The sequence below is a fragment of the Dama dama genome, chromosome 14 (genome assembly GCF_033118175.1).
Source record: "Dama dama isolate Ldn47 chromosome 14, ASM3311817v1, whole genome shotgun sequence".
NCBI classification, from domain to species: Eukaryota; Metazoa; Chordata; class Mammalia; order Artiodactyla; family Cervidae; genus Dama; species Dama dama.
The window spans coordinates 40,608,948-40,625,908 of NC_083694.1; the positions used below are offsets into that span (position 1 = coordinate 40,608,948).

The following is a 16,961-nucleotide window of genomic DNA, read 5'->3' on the forward strand; positions in this document are numbered from 1 at the left end:
GGGCTGCCATCTCCTTCTTCAGGGATCTTCCCGACCCAGGGATCGAATCCAAGTCTCCTGCATCTCTTGCACTGCAGGCGGATTCTTTACTGTTGAGCCATCTACATGAAAAAAACACTTCTACCTTTGGGAAATTTACTTGAGAAATAGTGATACAACATTTGACCTAATACAAATATCAACCTTTCTGAATCAATATTCAATCCTGTGCCAATATCCCTCTCTCTCTTTATAGACTCTCTAATGATCCTTCTGAACACTGTGGAGTTGAATGTAGTATACCGCACCCCTACCACCATCTCTATTTATAGCCTGTAGTTATTTCCGAATACTGCGGGGCACAAATACCAACTCAGTCCAGATGAAACTTCAGTTTAAGAGCAAAATTGTAAGATGATGAGTCAGAGGCTTAGAGAGAAGGTGCTATTATATTTTTTTGCTCAAAGTCACCTAGAAGGTCTAAGCCATCTTTTTCACTCTGTTTTCAGGGGTGAAACTTCAGCAATATTGTGAGCTCTGTTTTAGCCTCTGCAGTCATTCCACAGGCTAGGCTGTCTAAACAAAGGGTCTGGCTTCACTGGGGTCAGGGAAGCGAAGTGACTGATTAGCAAAATTTAAGATTAGCAGTGAAGAATGCTTCCCTGGTGGTTCAACGGTAAAAAAATTCGCCTGCCAATGCAGGTGACATGGGTTCAATCCCTGGTCCAGGAAGATCCCACATGCCAAACAGCAACTAAGCCCCTGCGCAACCGCTATTAAGCCTGTGCTCTAGAGCCTGGAAGCCGCAACTACTGAGGCCCTCTTGCCCTAGAGCCTGTGCTCCGAAATAAGAGAAGCCACCACAGTGAGAAGCCTAAGCATCTCAACTAGAGAGCAGCCCCTATTCGCTGCCAACTAGTGAAAAGCTGATCTGAAGCAAACGAAGATCCAGCACAGCTAAAAAATAAAGATTAGAAGTCAAAGCAGAATCACAGTTATAAAAGAGAGTATGACCACATGTTCTCTTCAACAGACGGCCCAGAGTGGGCTGAGAGGGACACATACACACACACACACACAAGTCCCAGCCCCTGTGCCATTCCTAAAAAGCAGCAATCCATGCAACTGTACGTAAGAAAACACGCCTCCCAGAGTACATGTTGCTTACATCTGGTAGCCCACAAGAACACTCTCCTAATAAAATAAATGAAGGGTCTCTTATTTTAGATCTTAGGGCAGGTGAACTTGATGTCTACTCTGTTATTCATGTTCTTGACAAATGATTATACATTAAGTTGTTCTCCAAACTTTCCGGGCAATAACTATGAAAATGTTCCTATGTGCCACTTTACCCTCATGAGAAGGTCCTAATGCTTGAGTACATGTGGAGTTTCTCACATCTGGACTCACCAAGCCACCTCATTTGACTCTACCCTGTATGGATTCAGAGCACGCCTCTAATTAGGGCTTATAAAAGTTAGTTCCTAAGCACCTAGGCACATGCAGAGGTAAGACTCCATTCCTCTGATACCTGGACCCAAACTGGACACAAGAAAACTCATCACCACCACCACCACCTTCATCATCACCATCATCATCATCATCTTCTTCATCTTCGTCACTACTGTCCCCAGAAAGTGCGAGGAAGAGGAAGGAGAAAGGACTGTCGTACATACTACCGTGACAAAAGCAAAAAAAGTCATCAGGGAAAAGGGAAAACAAAGAGGAGGAAAGCTTTTACAACCACTGGCCTTTTAACTAAATCGTAGGCTACAAGTTTTGTCTACTGATATGCAGAAAAATAATTCACCTAAATTATATAAAGGCCAGGAAACACATGATGGGAAGGAGGGCAGTGGATTAATGGAGTTTGGATACTGCTTCTTTCTAAGGGGCTGAAAACAAAGCGTCAAGGCATAACTACTGGCCAGAGGTAAAGTATCTGCTCACTCAACCCCTTGGTCTGGCTGTATCTCAACTATGATCGGTAACAGTACACAAAGTGGAAAGTGGGTCTGTGAGCCCCAGCTCTCAAATATAAGCTGCCACAGTCTCTGAAATTCATTTGTCATGAGGAATGATATGTGCCCTTGATTTTGAAAACTGAGTGACTTCTTATTTTCAGGAGGAAAAGTGAAGGGGAAGAAAGGCCCTCATAATTGAGCCACCCGTACTTTCTGATGCGACAGAACCCTGGCAGAGCAGGGACCTGGGGCACGAGCCTACCCAACTAGTCAGACACGTGGGTTAACAGCCCCAAACAGAGAAACACAGGTAGTGGAGGTCAGCATCACATGACAGTTCTTCCAAACTGTGTTAATGTCTTCTCCCTGCACTGCAAACACGCACCCGCCTCTCCTACTTCGTAAATAAATACCTAGGAGAGTTCCTTAGGGAGGAGGGCCGTCTGCTGGGGGCACTCCCACCGGGGGAGGCGGAGAGTAAAGGTGGTCCTGTGCCAGGGGGCCTCTGTCGGGAGGAGCTGGTGGGCACGGCTTGAGGGCTACTGGCCGGGGCGAACAGGCCTGGGGAGCTAGACAGGATGGAGGTGCCCGAGGATCGCGAGGCAGGAGAAGATGTAGACCCCGAGGGGTGGGTGATAGTGTAGGGCCGGTACCGCGGAGACGAGGGCTGGCTTCCCGCAGGCGTCCCCGCAGAACCAGGAGGACAGAGGGAAGAAGCGGGAGGCGTAGTTGCCTGGCTGGCTGCCCGGGAGGGGGAGGCCAGAGGCGGACTCATCATTGGCACAGAGCTCCAGACACTGGTATTGGGAGCTGGGCTAGTCTCATAGAGGCTAAATGATTTGAGAAGGGGAGGAAAGAAGAGAAAATTGAAGAAACACTTGAGATAAATAACTAAAATGGAAAATAGCATGTTTTTAAAGAACCATATAATTACAACCTCATATCTCTAAGCATTCCAGTATACAGATCTTTTAGAGGCTCATCGAAATAACTGTAATCTAACTGCCATGCTGTTTTAGAAGCCAGACTTACAATAAGAGAAAGCATTCTTTCCAAAGAACATACTCTACAGCTATTTGTTTCTAAAATTTAATTTACCAATAGCCTAACCATGGAAAGTCAAAGAGATCCACCTGGAAAAGACCATATCTCTTCAGTGAGTCAACCACACCCCCCAAACATAAGACATTCCATAATCTGCATGATGCAGGCCCCTGAATGAATGCTCCTTTTTCCTACGTACTTCATGGCTATCTTACCACCAGTGAGATGTGCAGAAAGAACCACACTGACCTAGACAAAGAGCTGGCCCCGAAGGAACCCAGGTTGCAGAACATGGGGCTCGTTCCTGGGTTGGAGCCGGTGGTCAGCATGAGGTTTCTGTCTGGTGACCGAGCTGTCGCTGCAATTGGCTGGGAGGTGGCTGTCAGGCTGGCAAATGGGTTTTCATCTCTGGTCTGAGTTGACATCATTAGCACTTCCATTAAAATCTGGCCAATCAAGTCCTTAAAATCAGAGAACACTGTTGGAAAGGCAGAATAAAGAGGAGGTTATACATGGGTCTTCATACATACAGTCCTTGAATAAGTCAGCATAAGCCAGAGATGCTCAGTGTGCTACTTTGGATTGGATTCTCAAGTAATAAAAGCCGCCAGCAGAAAATGTGGGGAAATCCAAATAAGGTCTGGAATAACAGTAATATCTTAGTTCTGACAAGTATACTATGATTATGGAAGACGTTGACATTAGGGAAAACTGAGTGATGTGTGTATAGGAACTACCTGCACTACCTCTAGAATTTTTCTGTAAATCTAAAATGTTTTCAAACAGAAAGCTTATTTAAAAAAAAAAAAAATTGAGCCCAGTTGATGAGAGTCACTGCTGATACATATTAACTATAAAAAGAAGCTACCTCCAACTACAGAGGTTAGTTTATCACACTGGAAATGCAATTGGGTTAATATTTCTTCACCTATTCATGTTTATATAGAGTGAAACTATGAAGTACAAAGTTCGAAGTATTTTATGAAGGTCTAATATTTAGTTGCCACCTGCCTTTCTGGAGCAGATTCTGTTTTCTAGCCTCCTTCTTATTCTTTGCAGCTCCTGACTGCTATAGGTCTTTTGTTGTTATTCAATCACTAAGTTGTGTCTGACTCTTTTAGGACCCTATGGACTGTAGCCCACCAGGCTCCTCTGTCCACGGGATTTCTCAGGCAAGAATGCTGGAATGGGTTGCCATTTCCTTCTCCAGGAGATCTTCCCAACAGGGATTGTACCAGAGTCTCCTGCATTGGCAGGTGGGTTCTTTACCACTTGAGCCACTAGGAAAGCCCATTTTAAATATCACTCAATAAATAAAATGTCTAACCCATGTAAATCTTACCTGATTTGTTACTAAAAATTACCAGACAGATTTGAGAATCTTAAGATTTACAATAATAAGTGGCAGGATTTTGAAACTCATAGTTGTTAAGCTCAACTCTACAGTCACAATTAAGAAGAAGATCCCAGTAAAATCAGAAATAAACTATCCATCTACCTGGAACACAAGAGACATTTTTTTGGTTTGCTGTGGAAGATAGGCAGCAGGGAAAAGGAAATGCAATCTCCTTGACGTTCATTCACTCATTGAAAGTATATCTACTGAGGGATTATGAAGTGCAGGCGCTGCAAATACATGGGGGAGCAAAACAGACAAAAGTCCCACCATCAAGGAGGTTGTATTCAAGTGAAATGCAAAAGAAGACTCCAGTGAACTTCCCCTCCGTTTTCTGTACTCCAAAGCAGGGGTCCCCATACCTGGGACAGATATATGGTCTGTGGCCTCTTAGGCACTGGGCTGCACAGCAGGAGGTGTGTGACAGACAGTGAGCGAAGCTTCATCTGTATTTACAGCTACTCCCCCATCGCTCACATTACCACCTTAGCCCTGCCTCTTGTCAGATCAACAGCGGCATAATAAATATAATTTGCTTGAATGGTCCCCAAACCATACCCACAACTTCACCTGTGTAAATACTGTCTCACATGAAACCAGTCCCTGGTATCAAAAAGGCTGGGAACCAGTGCTCCAGAAGACTGCTCTACAGAAGAGTGAAAAGTACTCTGTGATGCTGGTCTCTTGCTAAGTTTTATTACTTCAAGTGTGGTTTAGTACAGCCTCTTAAAATAGAATCCTGTAAACACTGCAAAATATCAGTATGTTTTAGTTTGCTAAAGCAATTTAACCAAGCACATTTACTCCACTGTCTACGTATGACCCGGGAGGCACTTACAACAGGTGCCGGTCACCCTCTCAGGATCCCTGCAGACCACCCAGCATGCTCCTGCCTGGAATATAAGAGGCCCTAAAGCTCTCTCTAAGCACCTTCTTATTGCAAAGGAAAAAACTTCAGCCCTGAGACAATGGATACTATTAACTGATACACAGTTTTCCTTTGGATAAATCATTTTTTTAAAAAAATTTATCAATAAGTGGAAAGTAGACAAACAGCAAAGTCTTCATCAAGAAGTATCCCTGTAATCAAAAATACAACTACAGAGCGAGACAAGGTATGTGGACAGCAGAGAAAGACAAAAAAGTTCACATTCTGTTTTTCTACGAAGGGCTCTGAAATGAGACAGTTGAGCCTGATTCCTACCTTCTTTTGGGTTCTGCTTAAACTGTGCAGAAAGAGAAGAAAGGAAGATCACATCCCTGTCCCGGTCCTTCCAGGAGACACGGAAAATCTTACAGACCAGCTGTAAGGCCTGCTCTTCAGACACTTCAGAACCTGATGAAGGCTCCTTGTGGGGAAGAAGATTTGGGGGTTAATTTCAAGCAGTAGGAGGTGTGAGTTAGACTTTAATAGAAATTCTGATTTAATTCATTTACAAATAAGGATATTTTAGAAATGCAGACAATTCACCCACTGATTAAAGGAAAAATAAACTTGTTACTGTGACTTCAAAGTTATAACCTGTGGGTCTCATTAGCTTATAACACAATATATGGCAGGGAATACAAAACAGTAGGACTGTTATCAGGAATTGCCAAGGAAGACACGTGATGAAGGATGCATCATTTATTTCCCATTTATTATTCCCATTTATTTTCTTTTCTGAATGCTAAAAGACCAGGTTGACATTTTAGGTACATAACCAATTTTTCTCTAGAAATTTTTCCAGATTTTAATGTTTCTCACTATTTTTCACCACAGATAAACTTTGTAAGATTCAAACACTACAAAATAAACACTGCATCTCTAAGAGGCTATAGTCCAACTTCTAATAATGCTGCTGAACACTAATAACTTACTAAACAGAAAGGGTTGCAATTATCCATGCCAGTTCTATACCATGACACATACCCACAAAAACCAAAAATGTCTTTTTTCAAATATAGGGAACTAAAGCTCAGATGGGAACAAACTATAAAAACCTCCTGTTTCCACTCATTCTTGCTTTAATTCCTGATCATCTTCCTCAGAATGACGACTTATTTAAGCTCTAAATTCATTGCTATCATTTACTGATAAAAAAAATGCACCTGAAACAAAGATAAGTGAGGGATTTTTATCAGGTGAAAGGACTAAGCTATACTTCCACTAATAAGGGTGATCAAGGCTACCCATATTTCTTCAAAAGAAAAAAAAAAAAACCAATCACCTAAATAGGATCTGCTGGTTTGGCATGGTCCTCTCCAACAGACTTTTACAGATACAAGACACAAGGCAGTGCTTATTTATACTGTGCATGTGAGTGCGTGCTTAGTCGTTGGATTATGTCCAACTCTTTGGGACCCCATAGTCTGTAGCCTGCCAGGATCCTCTGTCCATGGAATTTTCCAGGCAAGCACACTAGAGTGGAGCAGGTTGTCATTTACTGTTCCAGGGGATATTTCCGACCCAGGGATCGAACCCACGTCTCTTGCGTCTCCTGTATTGGCAGGTGGATTCTTTACCCCTGTGCCACCTGGGATAGCATTAACTGTACCTAAAAACAGAAGCAAGGGCTTCATCTCTTACCAACCTTATCACTGAGGCTCCTTTTTTCTCTTCGGTCATTTTCATCAACCTCCATATTTTCGATTCCTGAATCCACATCCACCTGGGACATGCTTTAAGTATAAAAGATAAATCAGTCTTTTACCTTTGATAAACCCACCCCAATATCATAGCTGCTGGCTGAGGAAGTTATCTTTTTTTTTTTTGGCTGCACCGCAAGGCCTGCAGGATCCTATTTCCCCAAGCAGGGATAGAACCCAGGCTCTCAGCAGTGAGCCCTACCACTGGACCGCCAGGGAGTTCCCTGAGGAAAAGTTCTAAAATATCAATCAAGATCAGTCAGGAAAGTTAAATAATAAAGGTTCATCTTTTTTCTCAAGAATTTTTAAGAGCTCTTCATATATTAGGATATAAACATTCCATCTATCATACTTACTGAAAATACTTTTCCCAAGTGGTCATTTCCTTAGGCTCACTTTTAAAAATAATAATAATATTGTTGGAAATATTTTCCTCAAGTTGTCATTTTCTTAGGCTCACTTTCAAAAATAAAAATTAGAGCAAATTTTCTATACATACTATTTTTAAATGATATACAATCAATCAGAGCCTGATTACAAAATCTGGTGAAGTACATATATTATTTTTCCTCACATTAAATAATTGTCCTAGCATCATTTATTGAAAGGACCATTCTTTTTAAAGTAATATGAAATCATTTATGTCATATGTCCAGTTGTCATACTGTGTCCAGCTGTGTGCAGGTCTCTTTCTGGATACTAATTTCCACCCCATTAGACAATCTGTTTGTCCCTAAAACCATACTCACTACAACTTCACTAATAAGCCTTGGTATCTGCTAGGTCAATGCCTCCACCTTGTTCTTCTACCTCAAAACAGTCTTGGCCATTCTTGGTCCTGTATTCTTCTACACATACTTAACGATCATCTAGACAGGTTCCTTTAAAATACTGTTGGGGTTTTGACTTGAGCTTTACTGACTCTAAAGATCAAACGGGGTAGAAATGACATCTTAATGCAATGGATCTATCCTTGGACAAGGGATGTCTAAGTATCTATGGTTTTCTTTCAATAAGCTTTTCTAATTTTCTCCATAAGTCTTTCACTTCTTTTGCTAAATTTATCTCTAGGCACCATATATTTTAAAATAAAATTGTGACTGGTACCTGTTTAAAAACTAAGATTTCTAATTTTTTGTTGCTCGTGTGTAGTAATGTGAACTAATTTTACATATAAACCTCTCATAAGCTATTTGTTTACTTATGCATTGGACTTCCTAGGTTGATAATCATTTTATCTCCAAATAGTAACTTTGGTTTCTTGCACTCCAATCCTAACTTCAATTACTGCATTGGGTAGGGTCCCATGTTGAATAGAAGAAGAAATAGCAGTCTTCTGTGCTCTTATTCCTGACTTTAAAGAGACTGTTTCTAATTTCTCACCACTGAGTACGAGAGTTATTGTAGTATTTCAGTAGATGTCCTTTATGGTAGAATGAGAGGCTACAGTGTGATAACACATACACTCTGCAATCTTAGAGGCTTAACACTATAAGGGTTTATTTCTTGCTTACGCAAAGTCTGATGAGAGTGAAGCATCCTTACTCCATCTTTAATCTATGCCATCTGCAATACACAGCCTCCAAGGTCACTGGAGCAAGAAAAGAGAGGGATGGAGGAGGAACATCGGCTCAACTGCCTTCACCCAAAGGTGATACATGTCACTTCACTCACAAGTCTACGGGACAGACCTAGTTACTCAGCCCCAATCTAACTGCAAAGGAGACTGGACATTCAGGGGAGCATGTGGAATACTTGGTGAACTCTATCTGTGCTCTACAGTTTAAGGATGCATCTTTCTGTCTCCTGTTTGCTAGGATTTTTATCTTGAATCAATGTTGAGCTTGTCTATTTAATACATAATGGGGTGGATAATATTTATAGACTTCCTCACGTTAAAGTACCCTTATATTCCTAAGATAAACCCAAGCTGGTCATGCTATATTATTTTTTTTAAACTAATTTTTTAATGGAATTATCTATACAGAAATGTGCACAGATGGTATGTGTTTGGCTGAATAAAGTTTCACTAAGGAAACATACTAATGTAATCAGCACCCAGATCAAGCAAGAGAACATTTCCAGCACCCCAAAGGTGCCCCCCATGACCCTTTCAATCACAACCATGCTAACCCACAGTAACCACCATGCTGGCACACAGACCCAGAGATGTTTTGCCTGTTTTCTATGTGCTACACTATCTGATTTGCCAATATCTTCAGATTTTTGCAAATATGTTCATAACCATGTAATTTTTACCAATTTTATTGATTACTGTGTAATTAATTTTCTTCTTTAATATTATTATTGTCTGGTTTTGTATATTAGGGTAGTATGAACCTCATAAACTGACTTGGGAAGTTTAAAGATTATCTGAAAAATGTGTGCAAAGTTGGGATGGTGGGAGTACCCACAAGATCATATGAGCAAGGTAATTTCTTTGGAAAAACTGTAAAATACTGATTCGATTTAACTTTTTTTTTTTGATTATTCAGATTCTTTCTTCCTAAGCCAATTTTGGGAGAATTGTGATCTTTGAGGAACCTGATTTTATCCAGACTTTCAAATTGATTTGCATCCTGCATATTTACATTTTCACAGAGTTCTCTTTTTCAATAACAAGCATTATTGAGTGCCCATTCTAGGCAGGCATTGTTCTAGGTGTCTGAGATGCCAACAGACGAGAGACCAAAAAAATTTCCTGTGCCATGGAGCTTCCATTCCAGTTAAAGGGAGAAAGATAATAAATGTAATAAGCAAAGCATAGAGTATATGATAAATGCTATATAAAAGTTAAAGGAAAAAAGAGCAAGGAAAAGGTAATGGAGAAGGCAGGGCTCTCCCATTTAAATGGGGTCACCTCACTGAAATACTACCTAGGCAAAAATAGGAAGGAGGTAAGCCATGCACATATCTAAGGGAAACACATTCCAAGAAACAGAGTTTAATTCCAAGTATTTACTTATATTCTTTTTTCTTCTTTAGTATAATATATATAGAGAGAGTTTTATATTCTCTCCCAAGGACCCCATTAACTGTGACACACAAATGATGGTATATAGTATTTGCTATTGTTCAGTTCAGATTTCCATCATGATTTCTTCTTTGACCTGTATTTAGAAGTATGCTATTTTTTTTTTAATTTCCAGATTTATGATTTTTTTTTAATCCTACATGAATTATCTAATGTAACGTCAGAAAACATTATCAATATGATTCTGACTCCTGAACCCTTCTGGTTGATGGGTATCAGAAAAGAATGTGTATGCTCCAGTGCTATCCTTCATTATATCAAGCTTGTTAGCTGTGTTGTTTAATTTGTCCATGTGCTTACTGCTGTTTATTTTCTTTGCTCTATTGCTGGCTGAAAGAGACATGTTAAAAATCTCCCTTTATATTAGGTATGTGTCAATTTCCTCTAGTTCTATCAAGATTTGCTTTATTATATGTTATTATATTACTAAGTGCATATAAATATTTTGAAAACTGTTATATCCTGCTGGTAAACTAAACATTCATCATTATACAGTGCTTACTTCTAGTAATATCTTGTAACTTAAGGTCTAATTTATTAATACATTTATCCCTATTTTATTTTGTTTAGTATTTGCCTAGTATATTTTTCCCTTTCGTTCAGTTTCATGCTTTCTCTAACCTAGTGTTTCAGGTATTCCTTCAGTAAACAAAAAGAAAGCTGGGTTCTATTTTGTTTTTAATCTAACCTATGACTTTTCACTGTGACTTATGGTGATTATTGACATTTTCATTTCTTTTATAACCATCTTATTTTGTGCTGTTTGCCTCTTTTTAAAAATTTGTGTTTCTTTCGTCCTTTTCTTTGAATTGACTTAAATTCCCTCCCCTCCCCAACCTTGTTTCATATTCCCTTTACTGGTTTGAAAATACACTCTTTCTATTCCTTCAGTGGTTATTCTTGAAATTTTATGAAGTATTCTTAACTCAAAGTCTAACAGCTTGCCACTATCCCCTCTCCCAAGTAGACAGTCACTCCCCTTCCGGCTTTATCTGCTATTGCTGTTCTGTTGCTAGTATGTAAGATCGGATTATTTACTTCTCTCTCCCTCTATTATTTCATACACTGTTATTACTGTCTTAAACCATCAGTGTTCAGATTTAGCACATATTTATTATTTTTCTTAACTCATCTTTCCTCCCTGCATCTCAGACATTAGTCTTGAGTTCATTTTCCTTCTTTTTTTTTTTGAGAAAAAAGTGGTTTATTTTTCTTCATGAAGTATAGTTGGTACATAGTATTATGTAAATTACAGGTGTACCATGTAGTGATTTCCAAATTTTAAAGGTTATACTACATTTAGAGTTATTATAGAGTATTTGCTGTATTCCCCACGCTGTACAATATATCCTTGTAGCTTTTTTAAAAATTAATTTTTATCAGAGTACAGTTGCTTTACAATGCTGTGTTAGTTTCTACTGTATAGCAAAGCGAATCAGCTACATACATTTTCCTTCTTAAATGCGTCTGTTAAAATCTGGGGTCTTCTTGTGGCAGACCATCAGTTGTTCACATTTGTTTTTTAAATCTATAAATATCTTTATTTCTCCCCTTCTCTTAAAAGATAGTTCCACAAATACACACAGTTCCCAGCTGACAGTTACTTTCTCTCAGCACTTAACACTGATTCCATAGTCCTCTGCCCTCCATCACTGAGATATCTAACTACTGTCCTTTCGTAGATAATCTCTCGTTTCTCTTGGCTGCTTTAAATGTCTTTGTCTTTGGTTTCCTGCAAGTTAACTATAAAATGTCTAGATACAATTTCCTTTTATTTACCTTGCTCATAAGTTATAGGGCTTCCTGAACCTGATGATTCCTATATTTATCAACTCTAGACAAATCCTCAGCCATTTATCATTTTGATAATGGCTTTCAAATCAGCAGAGGAAAAAATGATGAAACAAGGAGAGAGGTGAGAAATCTCCCAGTGTGCCTGCCCTCTCCTTCTGATACTATTAGATATATATTAAATCTGTGTCTTCTTGTCCTCTGTATTTCTAAACATCCTTCATATTTTTCATCTCTCTTTCTCTTTGTGGTGCACTCTAGGTAAGTTCTTCAGCTCTATCATTCCATTTGTTAATTTTCTCTTTAGTTATCTTAACCCACTGTGTTTTACTATCTTTTCATTTTTAGAAATTCTATTTGGTTCTTTTTCAAATGTGCTTGGTTGTTTTTATAGTTGCTTGCCTCTTATTCACATTTTCAATACTTTTAAAAATTTAGTTAAACATACAAATTTTACGTTCTGTATTTGACATTTCCAAAATCCCAATAAGTCTAGGTGAATAATTCTATTGTTACTGATTCTACAGACTCTTACACATGGCGGTTTTTTTCTAGTATGCTTTTTTTTTTCCTTTAAAGTGAAACAAGTAGTGTTTATTAGGAGGAGAAAGACTACGTGTGGATAGACACACGGGCAGACTCGAGAGAGAGAGTCGCTGAGTGTGCTTTAATTTTTGACCATGAGTTCATATTTCTTGGAAATTTTTCTAAGGAAATTCTCTGAACGCTTGGATGATTTATGTTTGTTTCTGCTAGATGCTTAAAGACATGAAAAAGTCCACTGTATATGACAGTTCTTAGCCTGAGGTTTTTCAGACTACAACAGTTAAGTGTAAATTTAGGTGCTAAACCCACATGAAAATTACCCACTGGCCATGAAATTGCAGAGTTGACTTGAGTTTTAAAAAATTCATCCACTCAAAAAAAAAAAAAAAAAAAATCATCCACTCAGAGCAAAGGTAGTAAGAACACAATTGTTTTTCCTCTATGTGGTTGATTTTTTTCTACTTGATCTTTTTCCTGGCAGTGTAGTCCTTTCTGAATTTTTGCCTAAAGTGGGTGATCTCTGATCTAGCTCCTCACCCCAACCCAAAGTACACAACACCCCAGTATTTTAACACACCTAGAAAATGCTATCTGTCTGGCCCATTAACAGAAACAGAGGGGGCTGCGTGAGGGCAGAGGAGCCACGGCATGGGGGTCTGGCTGTCCAAGGAGTAAAGGAATCAAGCCCTCAGCCACTCTGTCATCTACTCACAGCACACCCGCACACCTGTGCAACACAGGATGGCTCTACTCCAGGGCACCCTGATCCTCATGGAGCTCCTAGAACATTTGCTCACCTGCCTACACCCTTTCAAACTGTTTAAAAAAAAATTTTTTTTACCAAGTTAAAAAAAAAAAATTTCACCAAGTAGTAAATCTTTGAAGAAATTTTTAGGGGCTGACTTATGTTTGCCAACTTTGTATTTACAAAATAAAGACATTAAAAAAAAATTTTTTTTTTACCACCTGTACCAATATTTCATAAAAGACATTTCAGCACCCAAAATTTAAAAAGGTATAAAGAACATTTCAGAATAATACAAAGACCTTTCAATTTAATAAACTGAGCTCTGATCAAGCTGAGGGCTGGCATGGACCTCTGGGCTGGCATTTGAGGCTACTGGACTAGACACTAAAGTGAATGGATCTTTCCCTTTCTATCCGTAAAGCAGCTTATTGGAAAACTGGCAAACTGGCTTACTTTACCTTTTCTCACAAGAGACTCCATCGATATCCATGCTCTGGGAACGTGAGAGAGACTGGGACTGCGTTTCAAGGCTATTGGAGGGCGAGCTGCTGAGAGAACTGACTCCCTCACTGCTCTGGCTTCGATGGGCTACTCCTAACCAAAAGAGACATAAAAGAGGAAGTCTCACATGAGATAACATTAAAGCTATTTGTAATGGCAACAGTAAACACACACAATCGGCATTCATACCATCATGAAAGCTATCCACTGAGGAATTTCTATCAGAAGACTATACTGAAGGTCCAAGTGACATTAAAATCATAGCAACATCAGTGAGAAACCAGTTTATCAATAAATGTCATACGAGGTCAGTAACAACAGAGCTACATCTGATACCTAACACTGACTCCTCATCATCTTCTCTTTCATTAATTCAGATGATGGGCCCTGAATACAAATGAGCTTCCATGACAGTTCAGAAATATCCTTGAAATGGACCAAAAATAAGATATGTTAATAAATGGACAGGAAGACAGACAGATGGAGGGATGAGTGGTAAAGCAGAGTAAAATGGTAAATGGTAGAATAAAGGTGATAGGTATATAGTAAGTCCCCTACATATGAACATGCTCTGTTCCCAGAGTGCGCTCATTAAGCCCAGTTTGTTTTTAAGTTCAACAAAGTTAGCCTAACATAACGGGCCATACAGTACTGTACTGTAGTAGATTTGTAATAGTTTTCACACAAAGAATACATAAAAAACAAACATAAGAAATAAAACATTTTTAATCTTAACAGTACCTTGAAAAGTACACTAGTACCAGCTACATCACTGCTGCTTTTACGCTTGCTTCTAGACATCCTGGGCTTAAATAAAGACACAGTACTGCTGTGCTCCACACCGTACTGTACAGTAAAGTACACAAAAGCACAACCATTTGAGGAGGATGCCCGCCCGTGACAATGTACACCAGACGTGCTAACCAACTTACGTGACTGACATGCAAACTCAAGTTTGGCTCTTTGTAAGTTCCCAACTTGAAGGCTTGTGTGTAGGGGACTTACTGTATAAGCAGTCACTGCCAAGTTCCTTCTACTTTGCTGGGCACTTCAAATTTTCATAATAAGATATTGAAAATGTACAAATAGATCCATCTAAGCCATGTCCTTAAATACAGATCAACCCATTTATTGATTGAACATCTTATCTTGCAATAGCTTGGGAAAAACAAACATCCTGCCATCCCTGACCTCACAGAGCCTAGAGTGCAGTGAACCATAGCCAGGCACATAGGGACACAGTGTTTCTATCAAAATCTTCAAAACCAGGTTTTTCACAGAATTTTAAAAATTTACTTAAAAAAAAAAAATTTACTGTATGACAAAACCCACTGGAAAAAAATAATAATGATAATAAAAAAAAAATTAAAAAAAAAAAATTTACTTTAACTCTCATGAGTTTAATCTTGCTACAAAAAAAAAGCTTACCCAGGCATTTTCAGGCAATGCATACTATGTTGCTGAAAAGAAAATGGCTCGTTTTAAAAAACAGAACAACTTGAGTTATCACTTGTAGCTGAAACAACTATCAAGTGGATTAAAATGTTAACCCTCCCAGCATCCCAAGAAAATCCACTTGATAACTCTTTCATATCTCTCTTCTTTGAAGACTTTACCCATTTCTGATAGCAGGGTTTTAACATGTATTTATTAAAACTTTTTCAGGACTCAAAAGGGAAAGAGAAACAAAATCTTTACCATTCACAAGTTCAGTTCAGTGGCTCAGTCGTGTCCGACTCTTTGCAACCCCATGAACTGCAAGTACGCTAGGCCTCCCTGTCCATCACCAACTCCCGGAGTTTACTCAAACTCATGGCCATCAAGTCGGTGATGCCATCCAACCATCTCACCTTCCGTCGTCCCATTCTCCTCCTGCCCTCTATCTTTCCCAGCAACAGGGTCTTTTCAAATGAGTCAGCTCTTTGCATCAGGGGGCCATAGTTTAGGAGTTTCAGCTTTAACATCAGTCCTACCAATGAACACCTAGGACTTATCTCCTTCAGGATGGACTGGTTGGATCTTCTTGCAGTCCAAGGGACTCTCAAGAGTCTTCTCCAACACCACAGTTCAAAAGCATCAATTCTACAGCGCTCAGCTCTCTTTATAGTCCAACTCTCACATCCATACATGACTACTGGAAAAACCATAGCCTTAACTAGACCGACCTTTGTTGACAAAGTAACGTCTCTGCTTTTTAATATGCTGTCTAGGTTGGTCATAACTTTCCTTCCAAGGAGTAAGCATCTTTTAATTTCATGACTGCAATCACCATCTGCAGTGATTTTTGGAGCCCAGAAAAATAGTCAGTCACTATTTCCACTGTTTCCCCATCTATTTGCCATGAAGTGATGGGACCGGATGCCATGATCTTAGTTTTCTCAAAGTTGAGCTTTAAGCCAACTTTTTCACTCTCCTCTTTCACTTTCATCAAGAAATATACGCCCCGACCAGTAACGCTGAAGAAGCTGAACAGTTCTATGAAGATCTACAAGACCTTCTAGAACTAACTATTCATAAGTAGGTTTCAGTAAAACATCAAAATCATCTGATGTAGTGAGAATTCTGAAATAAGCTTAGAGAAGATTGTAAAACTTTAAATAATTAATTCAAGTGTAAGCATCACCGATTCAATGGACATGAGTCTGAGCAAACTCTGGGAGACAGTGAAAGACAGTGAAGCCTGGCATGCTATAGTCCATGGGGTGGCAAAGAGTCAGACACTACTGAGTGACTGAACAACAACAATTCAAAATAAATCCCCAACAGATTTTTATTGAAGGAGCAAATAACAGAGCATCAACAATGTCCTTAAGAGAATATCATTTTACCTACCACACTCAAAGGTCTGACAACTTTTTAATAAAATAATAAAGTTCAACAATTTTTATGGGATATCAGTTTAGCAGCCTTTAAATCTCTATAAAAACCAGTTCTAAAATTAAACTGATAATTACAGTAAGTTGTTTAAAATACTGTACTTGTAATCCAGTGCACTATGAGTACTGTGATATACTATGAGTACAATAACCCTATACTCATAGAGTCTCAGAGTATACCATATGGCATAAGATAATCTATTTGCACTATTTTTATAAGACAACAAGAATATCATCTGATATTTTTTTCCTGAACCTTTCACATGACATTCATAAGTATCAAATAGGGCAAATATGCCCCAGAATTTATGTTTGCCAATGCTCCCCAATCTCTACATGCCATCTAGAATCTAGGAAGAACCCTACTGTTTTCTTAAACTTAAAAAACTGAAAGTCTCAGACTTCCCTGGTGGTCGAGTGGTTAAGAATTCACCTATCAACACAGGGGACATGG

The 16,961-nt window shown here is 39.0% G+C and overlaps 1 protein-coding gene across 3 annotated transcripts in view; it reads right to left on the reverse strand.

Moving 5' to 3' along the window:
• The window catches only part of UBE4B (ubiquitination factor E4B), a 123,319-nt gene that overhangs the window by 54,551 nt on the left and 51,807 nt on the right, over positions 1-16,961 (reverse strand). For 2 of the 3 annotated variants that reach the window (XM_061160436.1, XM_061160438.1), the window contains exons 3-6: positions 13,589-13,724; positions 6,957-7,044; positions 5,588-5,732; positions 3,237-3,465 (exon numbers count right to left, since the gene is read on the reverse strand). In XM_061160436.1, the coding sequence (XP_061016419.1) occupies positions 3,237-3,465; positions 5,588-5,732; positions 6,957-7,044; positions 13,589-13,724 (598 nt within the window). Of the gene's footprint in view, positions 1-2,356; positions 2,774-3,236; positions 3,466-5,587; positions 5,733-6,956; positions 7,045-13,588; positions 13,725-16,961 lie in introns of all 3 variants that reach the window. The other variant, XM_061160439.1, reaches the window with a different exon arrangement.